Source organism: Toxorhynchites rutilus, chromosome 2 (genome assembly GCF_029784135.1).
Source record: "Toxorhynchites rutilus septentrionalis strain SRP chromosome 2, ASM2978413v1, whole genome shotgun sequence".
Lineage (NCBI taxonomy): Eukaryota > Metazoa > Arthropoda > Insecta > Diptera > Culicidae > Toxorhynchites > Toxorhynchites rutilus.
The window spans coordinates 153,550,812-153,570,545 of record NC_073745.1 but is presented as its reverse complement, the minus strand read 5'-3'; the positions used below and the strand labels follow the sequence as shown (position 1 = coordinate 153,570,545).

At 37.9% G+C, this 19,734-nt stretch overlaps 1 protein-coding gene across 2 annotated transcripts in view; it reads left to right on the top strand.

Moving 5' to 3' along the window:
* The window catches only part of LOC129767387 (putative transcription factor SOX-15), a 174,049-nt gene extending 156,365 nt beyond the window's left edge, over positions 1-17,684 (top strand). The window contains exons 3-4 of one of the 2 annotated variants that reach the window (XM_055768248.1): positions 8,485-10,200; positions 15,959-17,684. In XM_055768248.1, the coding sequence (XP_055624223.1) occupies positions 8,485-10,200; positions 15,959-15,966 (1,724 nt within the window). In that variant the 3' untranslated portion in view covers positions 15,967-17,684. Of the gene's footprint in view, positions 1-8,484 lie in introns of both variants that reach the window. The other variant, XM_055768247.1, reaches the window with a different exon arrangement.
* The last annotated feature ends 2,050 nt before the right edge of the window (positions 17,685-19,734 follow it).

Genomic DNA, 19,734 nt, shown 5'->3' with positions numbered 1-19,734 from the left:
AAGTGTACAGTCTACCCAAGCTCAAACTCTAGTGTAAATGTTATAATTTGGTTGAGAGTTATTGAGCTGTTGAGCAATTGTTATGAACAATTTTCGAGAACGAGCTATTCCAGTAGTGCACGAGAGATGTGGAAGATTCTTAAAATCGCTAAGGGCATTTGCTCGCACAATACCGATAAAACGATATGTAGAATACATATAATACTTTTCCAATTTTGCTCGCCACATGATCTTTGGATGAAGATGAACACAACAGAATTAACAACAGCATTAATCGGACGATCCGTTCTCGAGCGAGAACACACATTACACTCTGTCCAACTTCTATAAGACCATAAGATTCTATTTCGTTGCAACACAAACAGTTACAATTTCAACAAGATGCATTCATAAATTGTCGAATGCTTAGAATTAAGTAAATTTAACGTCAATTTTGTTCAAAAGAGTTGTTTGTTTATTAATTGTGCTTAAATATGATAATTTCAACTGTCCAGTTTCTATAACACCACTTCCAAATTCATAAGTATCATCAATGAAAAATTCAAAACGATCGGCTGATTTATATGTCAATAATTGGTAACCTTGCCATTTCAACTAATAACCTCAAAAATTTGTGTTGGAAAACTATTTACCAAATTCTGTTGAACGGATTTCTCGATATTTTTCCATTTTTCCGATATTGCTACCTTGAGCTCTTCAATCGTGGTGTAAAGTTTTCCCTCAGTGTAGATTCTGCGTACAAGGATTCCCCTAAAATTTTCAACACGATTCAAGTCTAGAGAGCGATCCGGTCAGTCCAAAAAATTAAGCTTTTGGTCCTTAATCTATTGCTTAGTTTCCTTGCTGGTATGAATAGTAGCATTGTTTTGCTGGAATGTAATTTTTTGTGTCGATATCCACGCAAAAACAGTAGAAGAGAAAATTCCTGAACATATATGAAATCCTTGAAAGATGTGGAAGCTATTATGAGCCTTCCGGTTACACAGAATCCCGCCCAAACCATGCACGAGTCTCCATCAAAATTCTTGGTTGAAAAATACTGTTTCTTTTTCCGTAAATCACGCCAGTACCCGTTGAAACCATCAGGACCATCCAAATTGAACTTTTTTCGTCAGTGGAGATGACCTTTATATTGAAGAACTTTTCGTTATGGTATATAATAAAATGTATTTTTTGAAAACATTCGTTGTCATGACATATCCTGTCCCACTGTCGGTTCATGTGAGCTTTAGCAAAACTCAGACGTCTTCCGATGTGAGATGGTGTAAGATGAGGGGTTATAATCTTTTAAGCCCCCTTTATGTGAGGATTTTTTACTATCATTTGACGAATTGTCACCCGAGCAGTTGAGTAGTTGAAATATGCGATTTTGAGGTATTCGAACCTGTTCTAGCTATTTCCCGCTCATCCCGGTCAGAGAGCTTCGATTTACGTGGAACTCTCTCCTTCTTATCGTATCCATGAGGATTCGCCAAATAATTGAGCACTACTTGATGGAATCATCCACTCCGACGAGAAATTTCTCTGATATCAACATTTTCTTGGTGAAATGCATCGATTTGTCTATCTTCTCGCTCCGTGAGGACTTTTCCCTTCGGTATTTGCCAGATTTAATTGATCAAAACAACTAAAACAACGGAAAATGTAACTGGTCTTATAGAAACTTGACAATTGAAAATACGAAAACATTCGCTTGCACATACACATATGAAAACCATGGAGTGTATGGTAGTCACCAATACCTACATACTAGAATATAAATTGGAGCATTGTTTGTTTACATTGACAAAAAGCAGCAAGATTATCACCTTGTCTTCTAGAAGTTAGACAGAGTGTAGCTTTTATTTATGAAAATTGAAATTAATCATTGCATATTTGAAGTCATTTTTAACACAACCGCAAAAAGCTTCGTAAAGCCCGCAATCGATTCTTTAGTGCCAGATCTGAAGAAAACAGCAACATCCTACGACACATTGAAAGTGAATATAATGTTCTGCTTAAGACAACATATGCAGCGTACGTAGATAAGCTCCAATCTGATTTGAAGTTGAATCCTTCATCTTTTTGGGCTTTTGTTAGAGCTCAAAAATCATCGAAACGCATTCCATGCAATGTGGAATATAAAGGACGCCGAGCAAGCACAGCCAAAGAAGCCGCCAACCTGTTTGCTGAATTTTTTCAAACTGTTTTCCGATCCACATCTCCAGCATCGAATACGGAAACATTCCGTTTCACACCTTCGTATGATGTGTATCTTCCTCATTTCCGTTTTACTACTAGAGACGTTTTCGAAGCGCTGAACGATCTGGATGTTTCCAAAGGACCTGGTGTGGATGGATTGACGCCATTCATCGTCAAGGGATGCGCAGCCGAACTGGTTTCACCTATAACGTTAATTTTTAATCGTTCATTAGCCGAGCGTACGTTTCCGTCAATGTGGAAAAGTGCTAAAATGGTCCCAATCCATAAAGCAGGAAGCATGAATCACGTCGAAAACTACCGTGGAATATCGATACTTTGCTGTCTGGGCAAAGTTTTCGAAACAGTCGTTCATCGTTTTCTGAATAATGCTGCCAAGCCTTTAATCAGCAAATTCCAGCATGGTTTCGTCGAGCGTCGTTCAACGACGACCAATCTGATGGAATACAGTAACACATTGTTTCCTGCAGTTGAATCCCGTTGCCAAGTAGATTCGATCTACGTGGACTTCTCAAAGGCTTTCGACGTGGTTCCTCACATCCTCGTTGTCGACAAACTTTCAGATTTAGGCTTCCCAAATTGGATACTTGATTGGCTGAAGTCATATCTTACCGGGCGGATAGCTTTCGTACAAGTTGATCACGAAGTCTCGGCATCGTTTAACATTACATCTGGAGTTCCTCAAGGAAGCGTACTCGGGCCTCTTATCTTCGTTCTATACATAAACGATCTCGCCCACCGTTTGTCATCGAAAAAATTATTCTTTGCCGACGACCTGAAAATATTCCGGGTGATTGCATCCGTCCTGGATTGTGAAGCAAACTGATATAGATCAACTTTTGTTGTGGTGCGATGCAAATGGTATGACTGTAAATATCAAAAAATGCTAAGTTATCTCTTTTACCCGCTGTAAAACCGCTATTAAATTCAGTTACCATATTAATTCGACCGCTCTTGAGCGGGTTAATTCCATACGTGACCTAGGTGTGACCGTGGACAGTAAGCTGAGATTCAGTGAACATGTTGTGTCAACTGCAGCCAAGGCATTCTCTGCACTGGGATTCATCCGTCGCCACACAGCATTCATCACTGATGTATATGCTCTTAAATCACTATACTGCTCCGTAGTACGCAGTGTTATGGAATATGCAGCGCCAGTTTGGGCACCTTATCACGTCTCACATGGTCTGAAACTTGAACGAGTACAGAAGCATTTCATCCGATTCGCTCTTCGTCAGCTTCCCTGGGCTAACCCTACCGAATTGCCACCGTACACATCACGCTGCCTGCTGATTGGTTTGGAGACATTATCAGCCAGACGCCTGAAGCTGCAGCGAGTGTTTATCTTCGACATTCTCACAAATCGTATGGATTGCCCGGCATTACTTCAGAGTATCTACATAAACGTCCCGTCTCGCACTCTTCGACATCACAACGCTCTTCGACTACCAGATAACAGAACAAACTACGGGTTCAACAATCCTTTTAGTGCATGTATTCGTGCTTTTAACGCAGTTTATGACAATTTTGATTTCTGTATCAGCAAGGATGTGTTCGTTAACAGAATTAGAAATTTAGTTTAGTTTAAGTCACAGTCTGTACGATTTAACACCGAAGACTAAGAATAAATAAATAAATAAATACAAAAATTTCCCCGACTTGTATATATTTTCAATGCTAATTTCCATTGTCGACTGGTTTCGGGTGTGAAGCTGCCTATCTAAGAAACAATGTCCGACCGATTACTCGTTGTCTTCGTCAGGGTTACCATATCGACAGAATAATCTGTATTTATACAGATTTTACAGACTTTCTGAAACCAAGAATCTGTAGATACAGATTACAGATTTTTTTGGTTTTCATACAGATTTACAGATTTTTCAAAATAACGTACTGCTTTCTCATGCTCAATCTAAGGCGAAAAGATGCAAAAGTCTGCGTCATCAGCTAGCTTTACAATAAATAAATTTCCCTGTTATTTTTTTTCTGCTAAAGCATAGTGAATTCGAATGTTTATGTGGTTGATGGTATCCACGTAAACATTCAACAATCATTCATTCGTTAAATTCATAATAACTATGCCAATAAATGATACTAAAGCTAAGATTATGCTTCAAGATTGAACTTATAAATATAACGCTTTGCGGTCGTATTAAATTACGACATGTGGGTCGTACTGGTCCCATTTTTTCACATGATGTATAACTTTGCGAGATTATGAAAGATGAATTTTTTTTTTGTAAACTTCTGATAAGTATTTACTAAACAATGTTTTTATTTTTATGTTTAAAAAATATTTGCCATAATTCTCACATTCACATAATTAATTATTCATTAATTTTTTGTAAACTTCTGATAAGTATTTACTAAACAATGTTTTTATTTTTATGTTTAAAAAATATTTGCCATAATTCTCACATTCACATAATTAATTATTCATTAATTTTTTGTAAACTTCTGATAAGTATTTACTAAACAATGTTTTTATTTTTATGTTTAAAAAATATTTGCCATAATCCTTCTTCGTGTGATATCTTTCGCATATATCACAAAAATAATTAGTTTGCCGTCTTTTGCCTTTTATTTTTCTGTTCCCCATACAGAACAATGCTCGTTACAACTACACAGTGCCGCAATACATGGAGTTTTCCATTGATTCTTTCCTCAAGCATGAATGACAACTTTTGTTTATACTGAGTACCGTTATCTATTATTCATAGAAGCAACGTTTTGGATCGAAAATAAGTTCACAAGTTATTAAAATTTGTTTAGAAAAACTGTGAACTGGTATATTGTTGCATAAATTATATTATTAGTATGCTTCTTTGCTGTGGTGGCTGAAAGCAGACAAACGACTGCAATGAAAATATGGATTTCGATACAGATTTTCTGAGAAAAAACACAGATAAAAAGATTTTTGAGACCATAAACACAGATTTTATAATGGCAACCCTGGTCTTCGTACATGTTGTGTAGTCGTCCAAAGGTTGAAGAGTTAAGTTACTGAATTCTCAAATCCGTCAAGTTGAAAAAACACGATGTGATGGGAGGATCATCTTCATTCATCAGCGGATTCTGGGGGTTGTTCTTTTACATTTTTCACGATGCGATCGATTTTCATTACCCCCAAATTTTTACCCCAAATATGTTCCCGAATGACGTAATTCTTTGTTAAAAAACTAGTATGGATATAGGTACATCGTGTACGAACACCGCTGTCTTTGGTGGTCTGCTCATTCGATTCGTTAAAACAGCCATTCCATGCCAAACCGATAGAGTGGTTCTCAGATTTTCGTCAAAAGTGGTAATTTTGTTCTTTATCGCCATTAGATATTTTTTATTTTTTTATTAGAGTGCCCGAAAACCCGTTTTTCCCACTTTTTTCATATAATCATAACTTTTGAACTACTGAACCGATTTAGATGATCGTCATTTGATAATTGAAGCCAAGCCTTCCATGAAAAAAATATTGAACTTGCAAAAAAATGGATTCTATTTTCATAATTATCGATTGTAGTCGTTTTTTGTTGTTTTCATGGCATTGGACGCTATAGTTTTTATATTTTTTCTCGAAAGCTGAGGATATTTTACATAACATGTCTCGATACCAGAGATGCTATTTTATTGTTTTTGAGATATTATTTTTCAAAGTTAACCGATGGTTCGAAAAAACAATTTTCCTCTTTTATCCAAAAATGACTTCGCAAAAACTCATAACATTTGAACTATTGGACAAAATTTCTATCTGCATATCAATGATGCTTAACGACATAATCATCATATTCCTGAAACAGCCGGTGCGTGCTGCTTAAAGTGGGTTACCTACGACAACATTAGGCGTGAGTTTCTATAAGAGAGGCATTAGAAAAGGCAAGTTATCATAAGAAACGGTACTTTGACCTACATCAGATAATCCAAACATTGTTGATGTTAAAATATAATGGATTTCATTTTTCCCCAATCTAATATTCATCGAACTAAGCGAAAAACAATATGCATATGACCAGTAGCGTAGCGTGACCAGGTGACACCCAGGGCGGGTAACTAGGGTGTCACCCCTCCGAACTTATCTAAATACGAGCAATAACGATACGGGGCTCAACGTGTTAAACGTATCGTAACGTTGTTGACTGCAAATTTTGAATTATTTTCAACTATGATAAGCCTCCCCACAAGATGCCACAGAAATTTATACGGTTAGAAACAGTTTTAAATTAAAGTCACTATAATACAGATAAAAAAAATCATTTCTTAATAAATAGATGAATGGATATTTTGCTTTCCCTTGGAATTGTCTTGCGTTCTGTTCAAATATATACGAAACTAGCTGACCCGGCAAACTTCGTCCTACTTTGGAAAAAACCAATCTCTAATTCAATTTCAAAGGGTATATAGTGCTTTATCTTGTTTACTCCGGTTTTACTCCGAACATAACCCCTTCGTTCACGAGACTTTAAATTGAAGATCCCAGTACAGAAATGAAAGATGTTTTATGACGAAATAATGAACATAAAAAAACAAGAAAGACTATATAACATGAATTTTTCCATAGTGACTTGTTTTGTTAGATTATACCATAAGTAATAAATGGCCACCTCCATTCAAAATCATGATTTTTTTCAATATAATCTACTTGTCATGATCATAGGGCAGACCGCACCCCCCTCCCCGCCCCTCCTACACTACGCCACTGCATATGAATTAATGAATTAATGAATTAATGAATTAATTTACCGAAACGACTTCGCGACCACCTTGAAGAGTCATCTGAATATTTCCAAACAAAGTACATGAAAGTAGACCAATTGATCTTTTTACAATTCAAAAGAAAAAAAAGAACACATATATCAAAAGACTTTTCCAAGGCAAAAGTGCATAAGTTATCCTTCTTCCACATCATGACAATAATCCTTCTTCTGCTGTTTTCCTTAAACAATTTTCCATATGCAAAAATAAACCCTTTGTTCACTTACTGATGTTATTGTTTCACATTTTAATTGGTGACTCCGACTATTCCTTTCTGGGTGATCAGAGTTTATTCAACGCTTGAATTGTTAGCAAATTTTTGTCAGTTAACGCAACTGAGTTTTCCCAAGAATTATAACAATGTGTCCTTTCCCGTTTCGATAACATATCAACCAGTTTTGCTTTCCTTTGTAAGATTTACGAGAATCACGAGTATTTCTGTGACCCATTTTGTTATATCTGACAAAATCATTTACCAAAACAGCACTGAAGAACTGACCACCAACCTGTACAATAATTGGCACGTGCCTTGCCTCTAGGGATCAGTTCAGTTCACCAGCATGAAAAGTCCTTATGGGTGTGAATATTTAATCCAAGAATCATACTTGACGGTGGTCTCTGAGCTATGAGTGTATGTGTGTTCGCTATCGACCAGATCGAATATTTTTCGTTAAGCCCCCAAATGAAGGCGGATAAATACTGCCATAAATTATCGCAGATTTCGCAGGTACGCACGCTTGTATTTCTGTATGGGAAATCAAGTGGAGTATTTGGTTGTGGCAATGGAAGCTGTAAATTATGTTTTGTTTTGCTTTGATACATCCGCCCCGATTCGAGGCAATTGTGTCTTACTTTCCGTGGTGCCTCTTGCCAGCTGCTTGCGGCAGACATCGTGGCACACAAATCGAGACACTCTCAAGGAGCAAAACTAATTAATCTATGTTGGAAATCTCATTTCCACACAATTCCAGTCCGACAGCCTGAACTATGTCGAATGGATTTGTTTTGGTTCTACTGGTCCGGTGGCTGGGGCCACTCGACTGCTCTAGTGTAGCTGTAGATGTGGCGCATATTCATGCAAATTTTGCTTCCATTTCTCACTTTCGGTATGCAATCCATCAAATTGTTCCTCTCTCAATCTCGCAAGAAAAACAAAACCTAGGCGATGGTTTGGGATCTATTACAAAATCCAAACACATTCGTTCCACTGGTGCCAATCGCCGCTACCGACAAGCTGGCCGCGTTGTGTGGACCTTCTAAAGAACTTGCCTACCACTTTCCGACTAATGTATGCATGTAAAATTCAAATAAGTTTTTTCTTCATTCATTTCCCGCTAAGCTACTGCATGGTCTGCTTGTTTTATGTGTATGCAACGGATTCGGCGTATTAAGGTGGTAATAAAGATGTGAGAAATATGTTATGCTGCAATACATCATTTCCGTTATCATGCTGTTATGTTTTTTTTTACATTTTGCTATGGATCTGAGAGTTTTTCTGTGTGGCTAATGTTGTTTGTTTATTTTTGTTCTCTCTTACAGGTAAAAAATGGCGTTCGCTGACGCCACAAGATCGCAGGCCGTACGTGGAGGAAGCTGAACGGCTCCGGGTAATCCACATGACCGAGCATCCCAATTACAAGTACAGACCACGCCGTCGGAAGCACACAAAAGCTACGAGGGGTGGACCTGGCGCCAACGGAGTGTCCAACACTCAGTCGATGGCGAACAATACTCAAAGCAACAATGTGAGCAATTCCTCTCCAAGTGAACTGAATTATGACGGTGACTCGTCTCAGCGAATGAGCCCTTACAGCTATAACCCACATTACTACGCTGGAGCAAATAATGTTCTCAACACGCCCGATTCAAGTCCCACCCAAAGTCCAGAGCCAGTAGCACCAACAGTCGTCCAGGCTGCAAACAGCAGGAAGCTTACCGGGGGCTCCATCGATGGCAGCCAAAAGCTTGATGATGTCTCATCCGCCCTGCCAACCCCAGAAATGAGCCCTCTAGAGTTGGAAAAGGAAAGCTACAATGGACTCCACGCAAGCCATAGCTACGACGATCTGAAAAGCAAACAAAAGTTGACATACGACGGCTATGCTAGTATCAAGAGTGAACAGAAACTCCCCGCCACATTCCCGAATAGTTACGATCATGAAGCTGAGATAAAGCGAGAGTACGGGACCGCCGCATCATATTTAAGCTCCGTGCCGGAGAAGCGGTATTCGTACGAGTCATCGCTGTCGAATGGCTTACACGACAAGCGTAACTACCTGCCTTGCTCGGGGTCAACCACCACGACCGCTATGGTTAACGGAATGTACGTTATGTGTACCAATCGAAGCATTCTGGACCAGGGCCACATAGTCACAGGGACATATTTTCCTCCTCTGGCAACATCCGAGGACCATCAAACGCTGGGAGCTACGCTCACAACCAGCCATGTGCCGCATCTGAGTTTAAGCAGTAATAGCAGTAGCAGTAATCACAATCAGAACAATAACAATAATGGCAACAGCAACAACTCTACCGGTTCCAGTATGAACAAAACAAGCAACGGATTGCTGAACAACACAAACCTCATCAGTGATGGGAACTCCAGCCAGATGGCGCAACAATCTGCACACCAAAATACACTAACAGCCGAACAAATCAACAGTTACTATGGTGTCAACTCACTCTCTTCCGGGCTACCCGCTTACTCGTACGCCTACAAAGATTATGGTATAACCTACGAGACGCACTCGATGAACCAGGACGAGGTGGATACCCGCGAGCTCGATAAGTACCTAAAATATCCAGATAGCAACCATAACTTCAACAGTTACGAATCGTACCATCACGGCGGGACAATCTATGGTCATTCCCAATCCGATTACTATAACTATCACCAGCAGAACGCGAGCCTTCTGGCTCAGCAGCATCAATCCCAACAGCAGCACCAACAACAACAGCACCAACAGCAACTTGCACTCGGATCAGCATCACCTGCCGGTAGCAATCACGGAAACAATTCGACGGGTTCCAATAGCATCAACACGGCGCCATCGTCGGTCTCCACGAACAGCGGTGGAAAGGTGGACGGAATGATCGGTGCCTCAGGACATCTGCCTACAACTCCCGTGGCGCTATATGCAATCCCTCTGCAACACTCCCAACTGGCGGCCGCCCAACAGCAGCAGCAGCAGCATCATCAACAGCAACAGCAACACCAGCATCAGGGACATCATTCTCATGGATCAAATCCACACGGTATGACCGATATTTACGTAACCAGTGAGCAGTTGAAGGACGATGAGTTTAGTAACATTTTGGCCGGTGTTAGGAAGACTTGCTACAGTAATTAAACGGGTCCGGGGGTGCATGAGTGTGTGCTAGACAAAGCTAACTAGTAGAAGGGCAAGATGCACAGGTTAATTTGATTCTATGGCCGGCTTCTTCCCTTTTCTCGAGATTTAATAGTTTCAATTTATTTTTTCATTCATTGCTGTCTTTTCCGTTAATTCGCCACATGGGAATACGAGGGTCCACGTTCAGAAATGAGTATATCTCCCCATACTTCCGAAAGTAATCTTTGCACATTCTTTGAAACTTTTAAGCTCATTGAATGTTATGTTTGAGGATGTCAAACAATTTGCTAAATATTAGGTATGGAGTGTATGATAAGGCTACATACATAGAAGATTGTCATTGATAACTTTTATCATTGTTTTTTTCAATCCATATATTTTACAAGCTGGTTCTATATCCAACCCAGAATCTGTTGCTGAGTAACACACCGTCCAGTTTTTTGTCACATGTGGAACTTGGAAACAATAAAGTAAAAGTATTTTCGTAATTCGAGATTCGAGATCAATTTTTAACTAACGGGAATCGGGAATTTCGTGAATTCATGCGGGAGAAAGTAGGGAAAAATGAAAAATGAAATTGAGTGGTCACACTGAAAATACAATGATCGTCTGACAATTCTTCCGTTCACATATTTTGGAAGTGCTAAGCTTCATACCAAACGTAAGAGGAAGGTAATAAAATTTACTTGTGACGAAGAACATAATCTATTACAATGCATGGATTGGTCTTACATGGAGCCAAAATTCTCATGAAATGATTCACTGTTTGTTTTTTAACAGATGACAATTGTATCGTGGCTTATTTCGATTATTTATGTGGCAAACTGGTCCAGAGAGCAGTCGCATGCTTAGTTCTCGAAAGCAGTAACATTTTCGGTCAAATTTTGATTAATTGGCGATTATTTTCTCACTTCAGCTTCATATTCAGCGGGAACTCTAAAAAAGTACGTTTTTTTAATTGATAAATAACTTTCTGAAAATAGCATTTTCACATGGATGCAGTGGGCAATCAAAGATAAACACAACGACTGACGTTGACGTTGAGAAATAGTTATGGCAACGCATGCTATGTCGCTCGAAACTCTACCATCTTCATTCCCATTTTTCCAGGACATTGGATATAACCCACCCATTTCTTTCTATCTTTCAATACAAACGATTTACCGCATTTGTTCCAAGTAACATTGAGGTCACCATGAAAAAATGTTTTTATGTTCTAATTCAAGGTTTCAAAAATCAAATTTCACACGAAACTTTTGATAAACACAACTGATCTTACGAAATTAATACCACTGTGAGAAGAAATTGGCAAAATCGTGTCCAAACATCATAGAACTGACCAATATGGGCCTATCACGCTCTCTTTAGCAATGCTTCCGGTTTCTATGTAACTAGAGGGTCAAGAGATGATAGAATAACATGCCCAAAATGGACTCCAGCGAAAACAATTCAAGGATTTCTAGCCTCAAGTGGTCCTGGTCTTTTGAGCCAATTGAACTATCAATTTAGTTGGACGAAGTATAAAACAAATCGTCCCGCCGTAATCTCTGACTACATGGTAATCTGAATAACCTATGTTTGGTAGCACTTCCCAATCATGTCCAATTGAATATGTTTTCACGGAAGTTTCGTTTCGCGGTATGGCGTTGGTGGATTAAAACATGAATTTGGCATACTTTTTCATCAATTCTTGAAGTTATTCCTTAATCGTCGCCTTCAAACGCATGAGTCATCATCGGTGAACGTTATACGTGACCCAGTGATAGTATCACATGGTTTCAATAGCTTACAGTTATTATTATTTTTGCGCTACGAATTCTGTATCTATTTTTCATTCCCGAAAATTTGATTCAAAGAAAAACTTGTCTCTATTTTCTATTTATTTTTTGGAAATGGTTTTTCGACGCCCAATATCTTTTATATATCAAAAAATTGTATAAAATTTAGATACTGGTTCCACGATATCGAATGAAAGCATAGTTCAAATATTGTGCAAAATCAACTAAATTTTGACTGAGTTTTGGAAGAACAAAATTAGCTGGGTTCACTCAAACTCTGATTGAACCAAATCCGAATCCTCAAAATTAAGAGTTAGGAGGACTATCAGGACTCTGTTGTATAGTGAGTGCTTTGATATCTTGACTAGAATTTATTCATTTGAAATTTGATATCATACTTGAAAACTAAACTGTTCCGTTTTTGAACATTCTTGATTGATGTTCACTTTAGAGCGTGCCAAATTAGTTTCTAAAGGTGCTCATAAACTGTTTGAAATTCATAGAAATTCCGACGACATCCAATCATTATCTTTTCTTTAGATTGCTATATTGAACCCATTTTTAATCACCCATTATTTTTTGCCGATGGTTCAGTTGATCGCATACAAGAACTCAATATTTTATTATGGCAAACCAAAGAAACTCGTCTACCCGTTTCAAAAAAGTATTACTAGCGTCATTTTAATTAGTGCTTGATTCAGATTTCTATGCCAAATATCATGCCTTGACTGTATTCTAAATGACATGTTCGAGAATATGCGACCCTGAAACAGAGCTACATTTTTCATCAATGTCACTGACAACTGACGAGCCACGTTAGTCACATCCTACTGACAAAAATCTTGGTCAAATGGTGATTGACGGAGTACGATGAAACACTTTGCATATTACTGAGCTTCGTCAATACGCTTTGACCAACCAAGCAGGCGGTAACATTGTCCGTAACGAATTGATGATTGTCGCAGATTGCATTTTATTTTGATCGAACAAAGCTTCGATTTTCGTTCTGATTGTTGTTTCTTATATTTACTGAAGTAAATACTATGTCGAACACGCGATAACGTTTGAGCGGTTGCAAATCATTTAGGCAACGGATTGTATCAAAGCTTGAAAAATCTACATTTTGAAATAATGAAGAAATTTCTCTCTTCTAAATTCGCGTATTTTGAAGTCCGTTTAGACTAATTTATATCCTTTGTTCTCCTCGAAATTTTAGATTTTTATAAAAGAATGGTATTCAGGTAGCAACGTTAACAAATGCATCCTGGTAAACGTGTAAACTTCCATTACATCAGGTGACATGGTATTTCTCGTCTTGACGATCATAGTGCGCTGACGTAACGCAAACCATTCGCGCACAGGAGCCACAATTTTAAAATTATTGGAATCAAATCCCTGAGGATTTTGATCAATGAAAAATTCAACAGAGGGTTTTCCAGGGAGGAACGGTTCATATTTGAATGACTGTGTAAAACTACTTACGATAGATACAGTGATAGGCGTGAATAAAGCTCACCTTGGATGTTTAGAAGATTTTCTCAGTTTCTTTTCTTTTAACTATTACCTATCACTCTTTCAAGTAACTGACAAGTTTCGCCATTTTTATTTGATTTTGTTCACTCCTTTACATGACTACTTTAATGTATGCAAATATGCGTTGACAAAAATAAAATCCCACCGCAAGAAATAATATCGAAATCACTCAAAACCCCTCGTTTCTTCAAGTTATGACAGTTAGAGCTGTGCGGTATTGTCAGCAATCGACATTGAAGCGATATAAACAAATTGTCTTTATTATTAAAAAAAACATTTTTCATTGAATTTCCATCATATTTAGCTGAATTCAATTCATAAAACATAAACCAAACATTTTATTGGAATGAAACGCAAAATAGAAAAAGAAAACAAGTATAAAAACCCTGAGTTCGAGAAATAACAAATCACACAATAAAAGCAACAAAGTTAAAAGTATCAATATTTAGTGTGTCCTCCTGAAGTGACATCAGTGACACCATCGTTCACCACTTCGTAGTCGAGAATGGTTCCACAGGTTCTCAATCGGGTTGAGATCATGACTTTGTGTTGGTCATTCAAGAGGTTTCATTTTGCGTGAACGGAAATAGGCTTTGGTCTTCCTAGCAGTATGCTTCGGGTCGTTGTCCTGTTGGAATACAAAGCTGTTTCGTAGGCCAGTTCTTCGAAGCGATTCCTTCAGGTTCTCCTTAAAGATTTCAATTTCATTTTGTGGAGGCGATCTGGCGTGGTGGTAACATCCATACCTCTCACGCAGAGATCACGAGTTCAATTTTCACTCCCGACATTCTTCCAAAAATGGAAGTAAAAGTGACGAACCAGCCGAAATGTGTTGAAAGTCACTATAATAGAGAAAAAAAAAAGATTTCAATGTAGACATCTACTGTCATGATTCCGTGATTTCGCACCAAATTTACAACACCAACCCAGGAAAAACACCCCCACATCATTACATTGCCTCCTCTTTGCTCGACCGTAGCCTGCAATGACGTTTCTGCATTCATTCATCATGCTTCCCTCACACTCTCTCGCGCCGCTGCTTGTTGAATAGCTCAAATTTCGATTCGTGTTTCCAAAGTACTTTTTTTTAAGTATTCAGGTTTGTTGACATGTTTGCGGCAGATTCCAACCGTTTCAGTATATTGTTCTTGCTGATAAACAGACGTTTTTTGTGAATCTGCTCTTAAGTCCACGCTCAGTTAGTCTGCGGTGTACAGAACTTGCGGATACCACCAACGAGAGGTTTTCCTGAATGAATTTGACTAATACTTTTGGAGATTTCTTCACTTCCCGGACGATTCGGTGATCCGTCCGGCTATCGGTCTTCCGACGACGGCCTCTTCCGGATATATCAGCAAGCTTTGTGCTTGTGCACAATTTCGCGGACTGCTCCCTGACTTATTCCGAACTTCTCTGCAATCTTTCGCTGTGAAATCTGCTGCAAATGATACAACAAGATTTCGGACTTGCATGCTCATTTTCTTTCCTTCCATTTTGATTTTGTTGAAAACGTTTCATGTAGACAACAATAATCGACTTTTATGTGCCAACCTAAACAACACTTTGTTTATATCGCGTCAACTGAATCACTGAAAGGTTGTAAATAATATCGCACAGCCCTAGCCCTCATAACATGTGGAAATGGGGGGCTACTCAAACGTTTCGAATGATTGTAATATTATTTTTAGGGGTGGGCTTTTATTTTTGTCATCGCATATTTGCACACTTGAATAGTTCTTTAAATAGAAATAAAGAAAAGTTTTTAAATATGAAAGGTGGGCAGAGTTGTATTCACAGATGTTGACTGCTCCGAAAATTATGCAAAAGTTAGGTTATAGTCAGATTTTCTGAAACATTATTAAGGCTTCAGGATTGAGTAAATAAAATAAAGTTGACGATTTTTCATCAGTAGGGGTGTGTTTCACCTTGTTACATCCACCTTCATTTGTAAATTATTCTGAATTTCGCATATTTTGCCAATGGATTCGTAGACATTTCCATAGGTCTGGTACAAACAACAAGTATAATGTTTGTGATCATACTTTTTCTTAACCTCTGATCAGTTCTTTTGGAATTCTCGAGACCGAATTGTGCTCCAGAATATTATAACGGACAAATACTCTCCTTTTATTTTCAACTATTGCTATTTTTATTTCTGACGTGACTTCCGATTGTAAGTTCAAATTCGTATCCCATGGTTGGCATTGCTTGTACGAGTAGAAAAACAAAACATAATCATATATGTACCTATATCTATCACTGCACACTTGACGGTAGCTAACATTGTATTGGCCAAATTTAAAGCAAACCCAAACCCGGAAATATTGTAAGCAATATTTTTTTCTTTAGGTATTTGATATCCCGATGTTGGCAACGAAGAAATGGCAGCTTGTGGAATCCTCCCGATAAAAACAAACGGATTAAGCCAACTGTCGATGCTGAAGCTTTCACAGTGTAAACAAGTTTATAACTCATGATTCGTCAAAACTGAAGACCATTTTTATGGATTAGTTTTTATATACCCATCTTGTCTCTTTTTGGTTAGTTTACATGTCAAACTAGAAAAGTCTGCTTTGTCTGACAAATTCCATCCCAGTGATTGCATTACAATTCCAACAAGTAATTAGAGTACACACTCACTAACACACATATCCGTTCACGACACAGGGTGTAATATAAAAATCAATCCATCATTCCAATACTCAAAGATTACACCAAGGTGTGCAAACAAAATGGTGGAGTGTTAGTTCAAACGATGCAATACCAGCACAATTATGAACAAAACAAGATGTATTATATAGCTTTTAGATTAGTAGCATTCCCCAGAGTATTTGTTTTATAAGTAGCAAGTAAGAAATTAAAAAAAAATGTAAATATTTATATTTTCACAGTAACAACACCAGAAATTATCAGTATTTAATGTTGTGTAGATCAATTATCACTCGTTAGAAATGCAACACGTTTTGCCAGTTTTGTTTTATTTGTAAAAAAAATATATCGAATGGTCTTTATTTGACGAAACAATTTCATTTGAAAGATTTTCAGCAACATACCCATTTTCGAAACCAAGCAAAAGTACATTAACTGAATCCCGAATGAAAAAAAAACGACCGCAGAAAACGCGTGGGAATCAGAAATCATTTAATCAATTAATATAAATTAATGTTAAGTTTGAAGACCAGCAAAGAGGAGCAGCAACATAAAAAAGCATTGACGAAACAACACTAAGAAAACCAAAGGCTTCTCAAACGGAAAAATATCGTTTCGTATTTATTAGTGTTCCCCCCCTTCCTGGCGTTAATGAAAAATTGATAAAGTTTGTACACCAACAAAGAGAAGGCCCGAAAAATACAGGCCAAGGTGCAAGCCGCAAGAATGAACTGTAATTGAGTGTTAATAAAAAATCATAAATTAATTACTTTAGCGAATTACCCGGTACGTCATGACTTATAGGAAAAGATTTTTGTTTCGTGCTTCATGTCTGGTGACTCCCACGGAAGCCAACACCCAACGGCATTGGCCGATCCGGGAGTGCCAGAGAGAGAGAAGAACGAGCCAGACATGGATCGGCTCCAGGAAATTAATGGAATCATTTATATGCAGCTCAATGCTAGCTGAATTTTCGATGAAACGAATTGCAACCGGTCGCGTTCGGTTCTCGGTTTTTTAATGATAATAATAATAAGGAAAGCAAAAGCGATATTCTTACATACTTTATACATGTGCGGGATTGCATGCCTCATCATCGTGATTTCTTCTAATGATTCATACGATTCTGAATTGTAAAACTAGGCGTGCTCGATAGCATTAAGGCAGGCAGCGTGGAGATGAAAACAGTCTTAATTAGAACTCTGTGTAGACTCACTTAGACTTGGATGTAATTTATTAGTGAATTAGCTACTTTTGATCTTGTAGACACGAACCAGCGCTTCGTGTCGATCGATAGAGCCGTAGTACTAAAGTCTGAGCGAAGCAAGTTAGCTCTGAGTGAGAGACATTAAACAACTAGATTTAGCACCACAATGCGATGGAATATTCAAAATGTTCAAAATAAGTTTGAAATATAGTTGAAGAAAAGTGAAGCGATATGGCTGTATTGACTTGAAAGAAATTTCCCTAGGCTCAAATGACTCCTGTTGCAATTGACTCAAGTTTCCACGAATCCACGATACATTTTTTCGCAACCACAAAAGGTTCAACGAAGTCAAATTTTGGCACTTCAAAACTTCAATAACAATTTTGGTACTTCAAAACTAACATTTTCCATGAACTATAACAGCTAACTAGAATATACTAAACATTCAGATTTTGTTGCATGCAATAAATATTAAAGGATGATAGATATTCTCTGACGTTGGTGATTTCAGCTACATAATCTATCAGTTCCACGACCAGACGCATAACGTTGGCTCGACGTCATTATTCTGTACAAATGGCTGTTACGTCAAAAAATGACTTTCTTCTTCAATTCTCAAGTGTGTTCGAATAAACGAATTATATTGCTATGTGTAACGTGTGTATAAAATGGTTCAAAATGTATATTAGAAAAAAAAGGATTTGGTCATGTTGGCGCTTACGTCAACCATGTATATTTGGGCAGTATCTAGAAGTAACGTAACACTGAATGAAGATTAGGGCTACAGAGACAAATGACTGTTATTCAACTCAAAATCTCTATAATCGAGTACAACGAAAACTGTAAGGCTTGAATGATGACAGCGTATCTAATCGTCCCAGAACAGGAAATCATCAGAAAAGGCAGCACTCCTTTTTTCAGCAAAAAAGAGCAACAGGTGAGTAGCACTCTTCGGAACCGCGAATCGTTGGATGATAGTTCCTCGATTCAAGTAAGTTAGAATGAACTGATTTCGGATGGCGATGAAAGAAGGATAACAAGAGATTATTCAATGGAACAAACTGTCCTTAAATTCTACGTCTATTAGGCCTTTTACAAAAATGCTCCGACTTACCTTACCTTTTTTATTCTACGTTTATTTTCATTCAATCAACATATTCATATTCAACATTCATATTCATATTCAACATCATCATGTGACGGTAATCCCAGCCCCTTACCGCTCACATTACGATCAATGGAAGCCTCATATCAACAGTCGCGCTGTGAACAGTCCAACTGCGAGCATTCGAACAATAGGAATATTTTTACGCCGAAAAAAGGCGATTGTGTGTTGTGTATCGATAGAATTGGAATACTCTTAAGCCTAAACAGCTACTGTGTTATAGATAAAACAAATGTTTATCGATGGATAGGAATATTCTTACGCTGTACGCCTAAATGGCTACAGTGTAATATACAACAATTGTTATCTTATGATAAAAATGTATACGAATAAATTCGGCTCTGTTATAGCTGAATTGCTAAATGAGCCTAATAAACAGATGGATGAAAAAAACATATTATATTTTATTATCATTTCACTTAACTTTTTATCATTTCACTTTACTATAATTTCCAAACTGTTTCAACAAACTAAAAGTAATTCCGAGATATCACTGTCATGTCTTCCAGCAGCCTGTATCCATCAGTCAAACTAACCTAACGGATAATGAGCTCTAATCACGATCCAATGGTCTTTCATTGTTATTGATGGTCGGAAGTCGTCCGGACTACCTTTTTGCCGTTGTATCCGGGGCTCTGGCAACCCTATCCCAACCAACACAAATTGAGCGCAGGCAGCATAAAGCAGGGCTCGCGCTCAGGGGGCTCACGTATTGATTACTGTTTGGAGTCATATATGTTCAACATTTGATTACGTTGGATAGTTTCCTTTGGCAAGCGATGTTTGGATACCTATCCGGAGGCTTTCTTGTCGATTAGCAATTAAAATCACTGCTACAGGATCTCGCGGAACACTTCATTTTTAATTTCAGGTTATGATTTCTATGCTCATGATTTTCTATGCTGGTTACAAAAAGATGGCATGTCCTGTGAAATTAAGCTAGAATAGACGAATTTTATGCCAACTCGACTGGCCGTCGGCAGCACCATCTCAGATAGCAGTGAAACATTGTGGATGTAATCACATGGTACTTTTGAGCAACTTTGCATACTTAAAATATTCAAAAATGAATTAGACTACTTTTTGAAAAGGGTAAAATTTTTT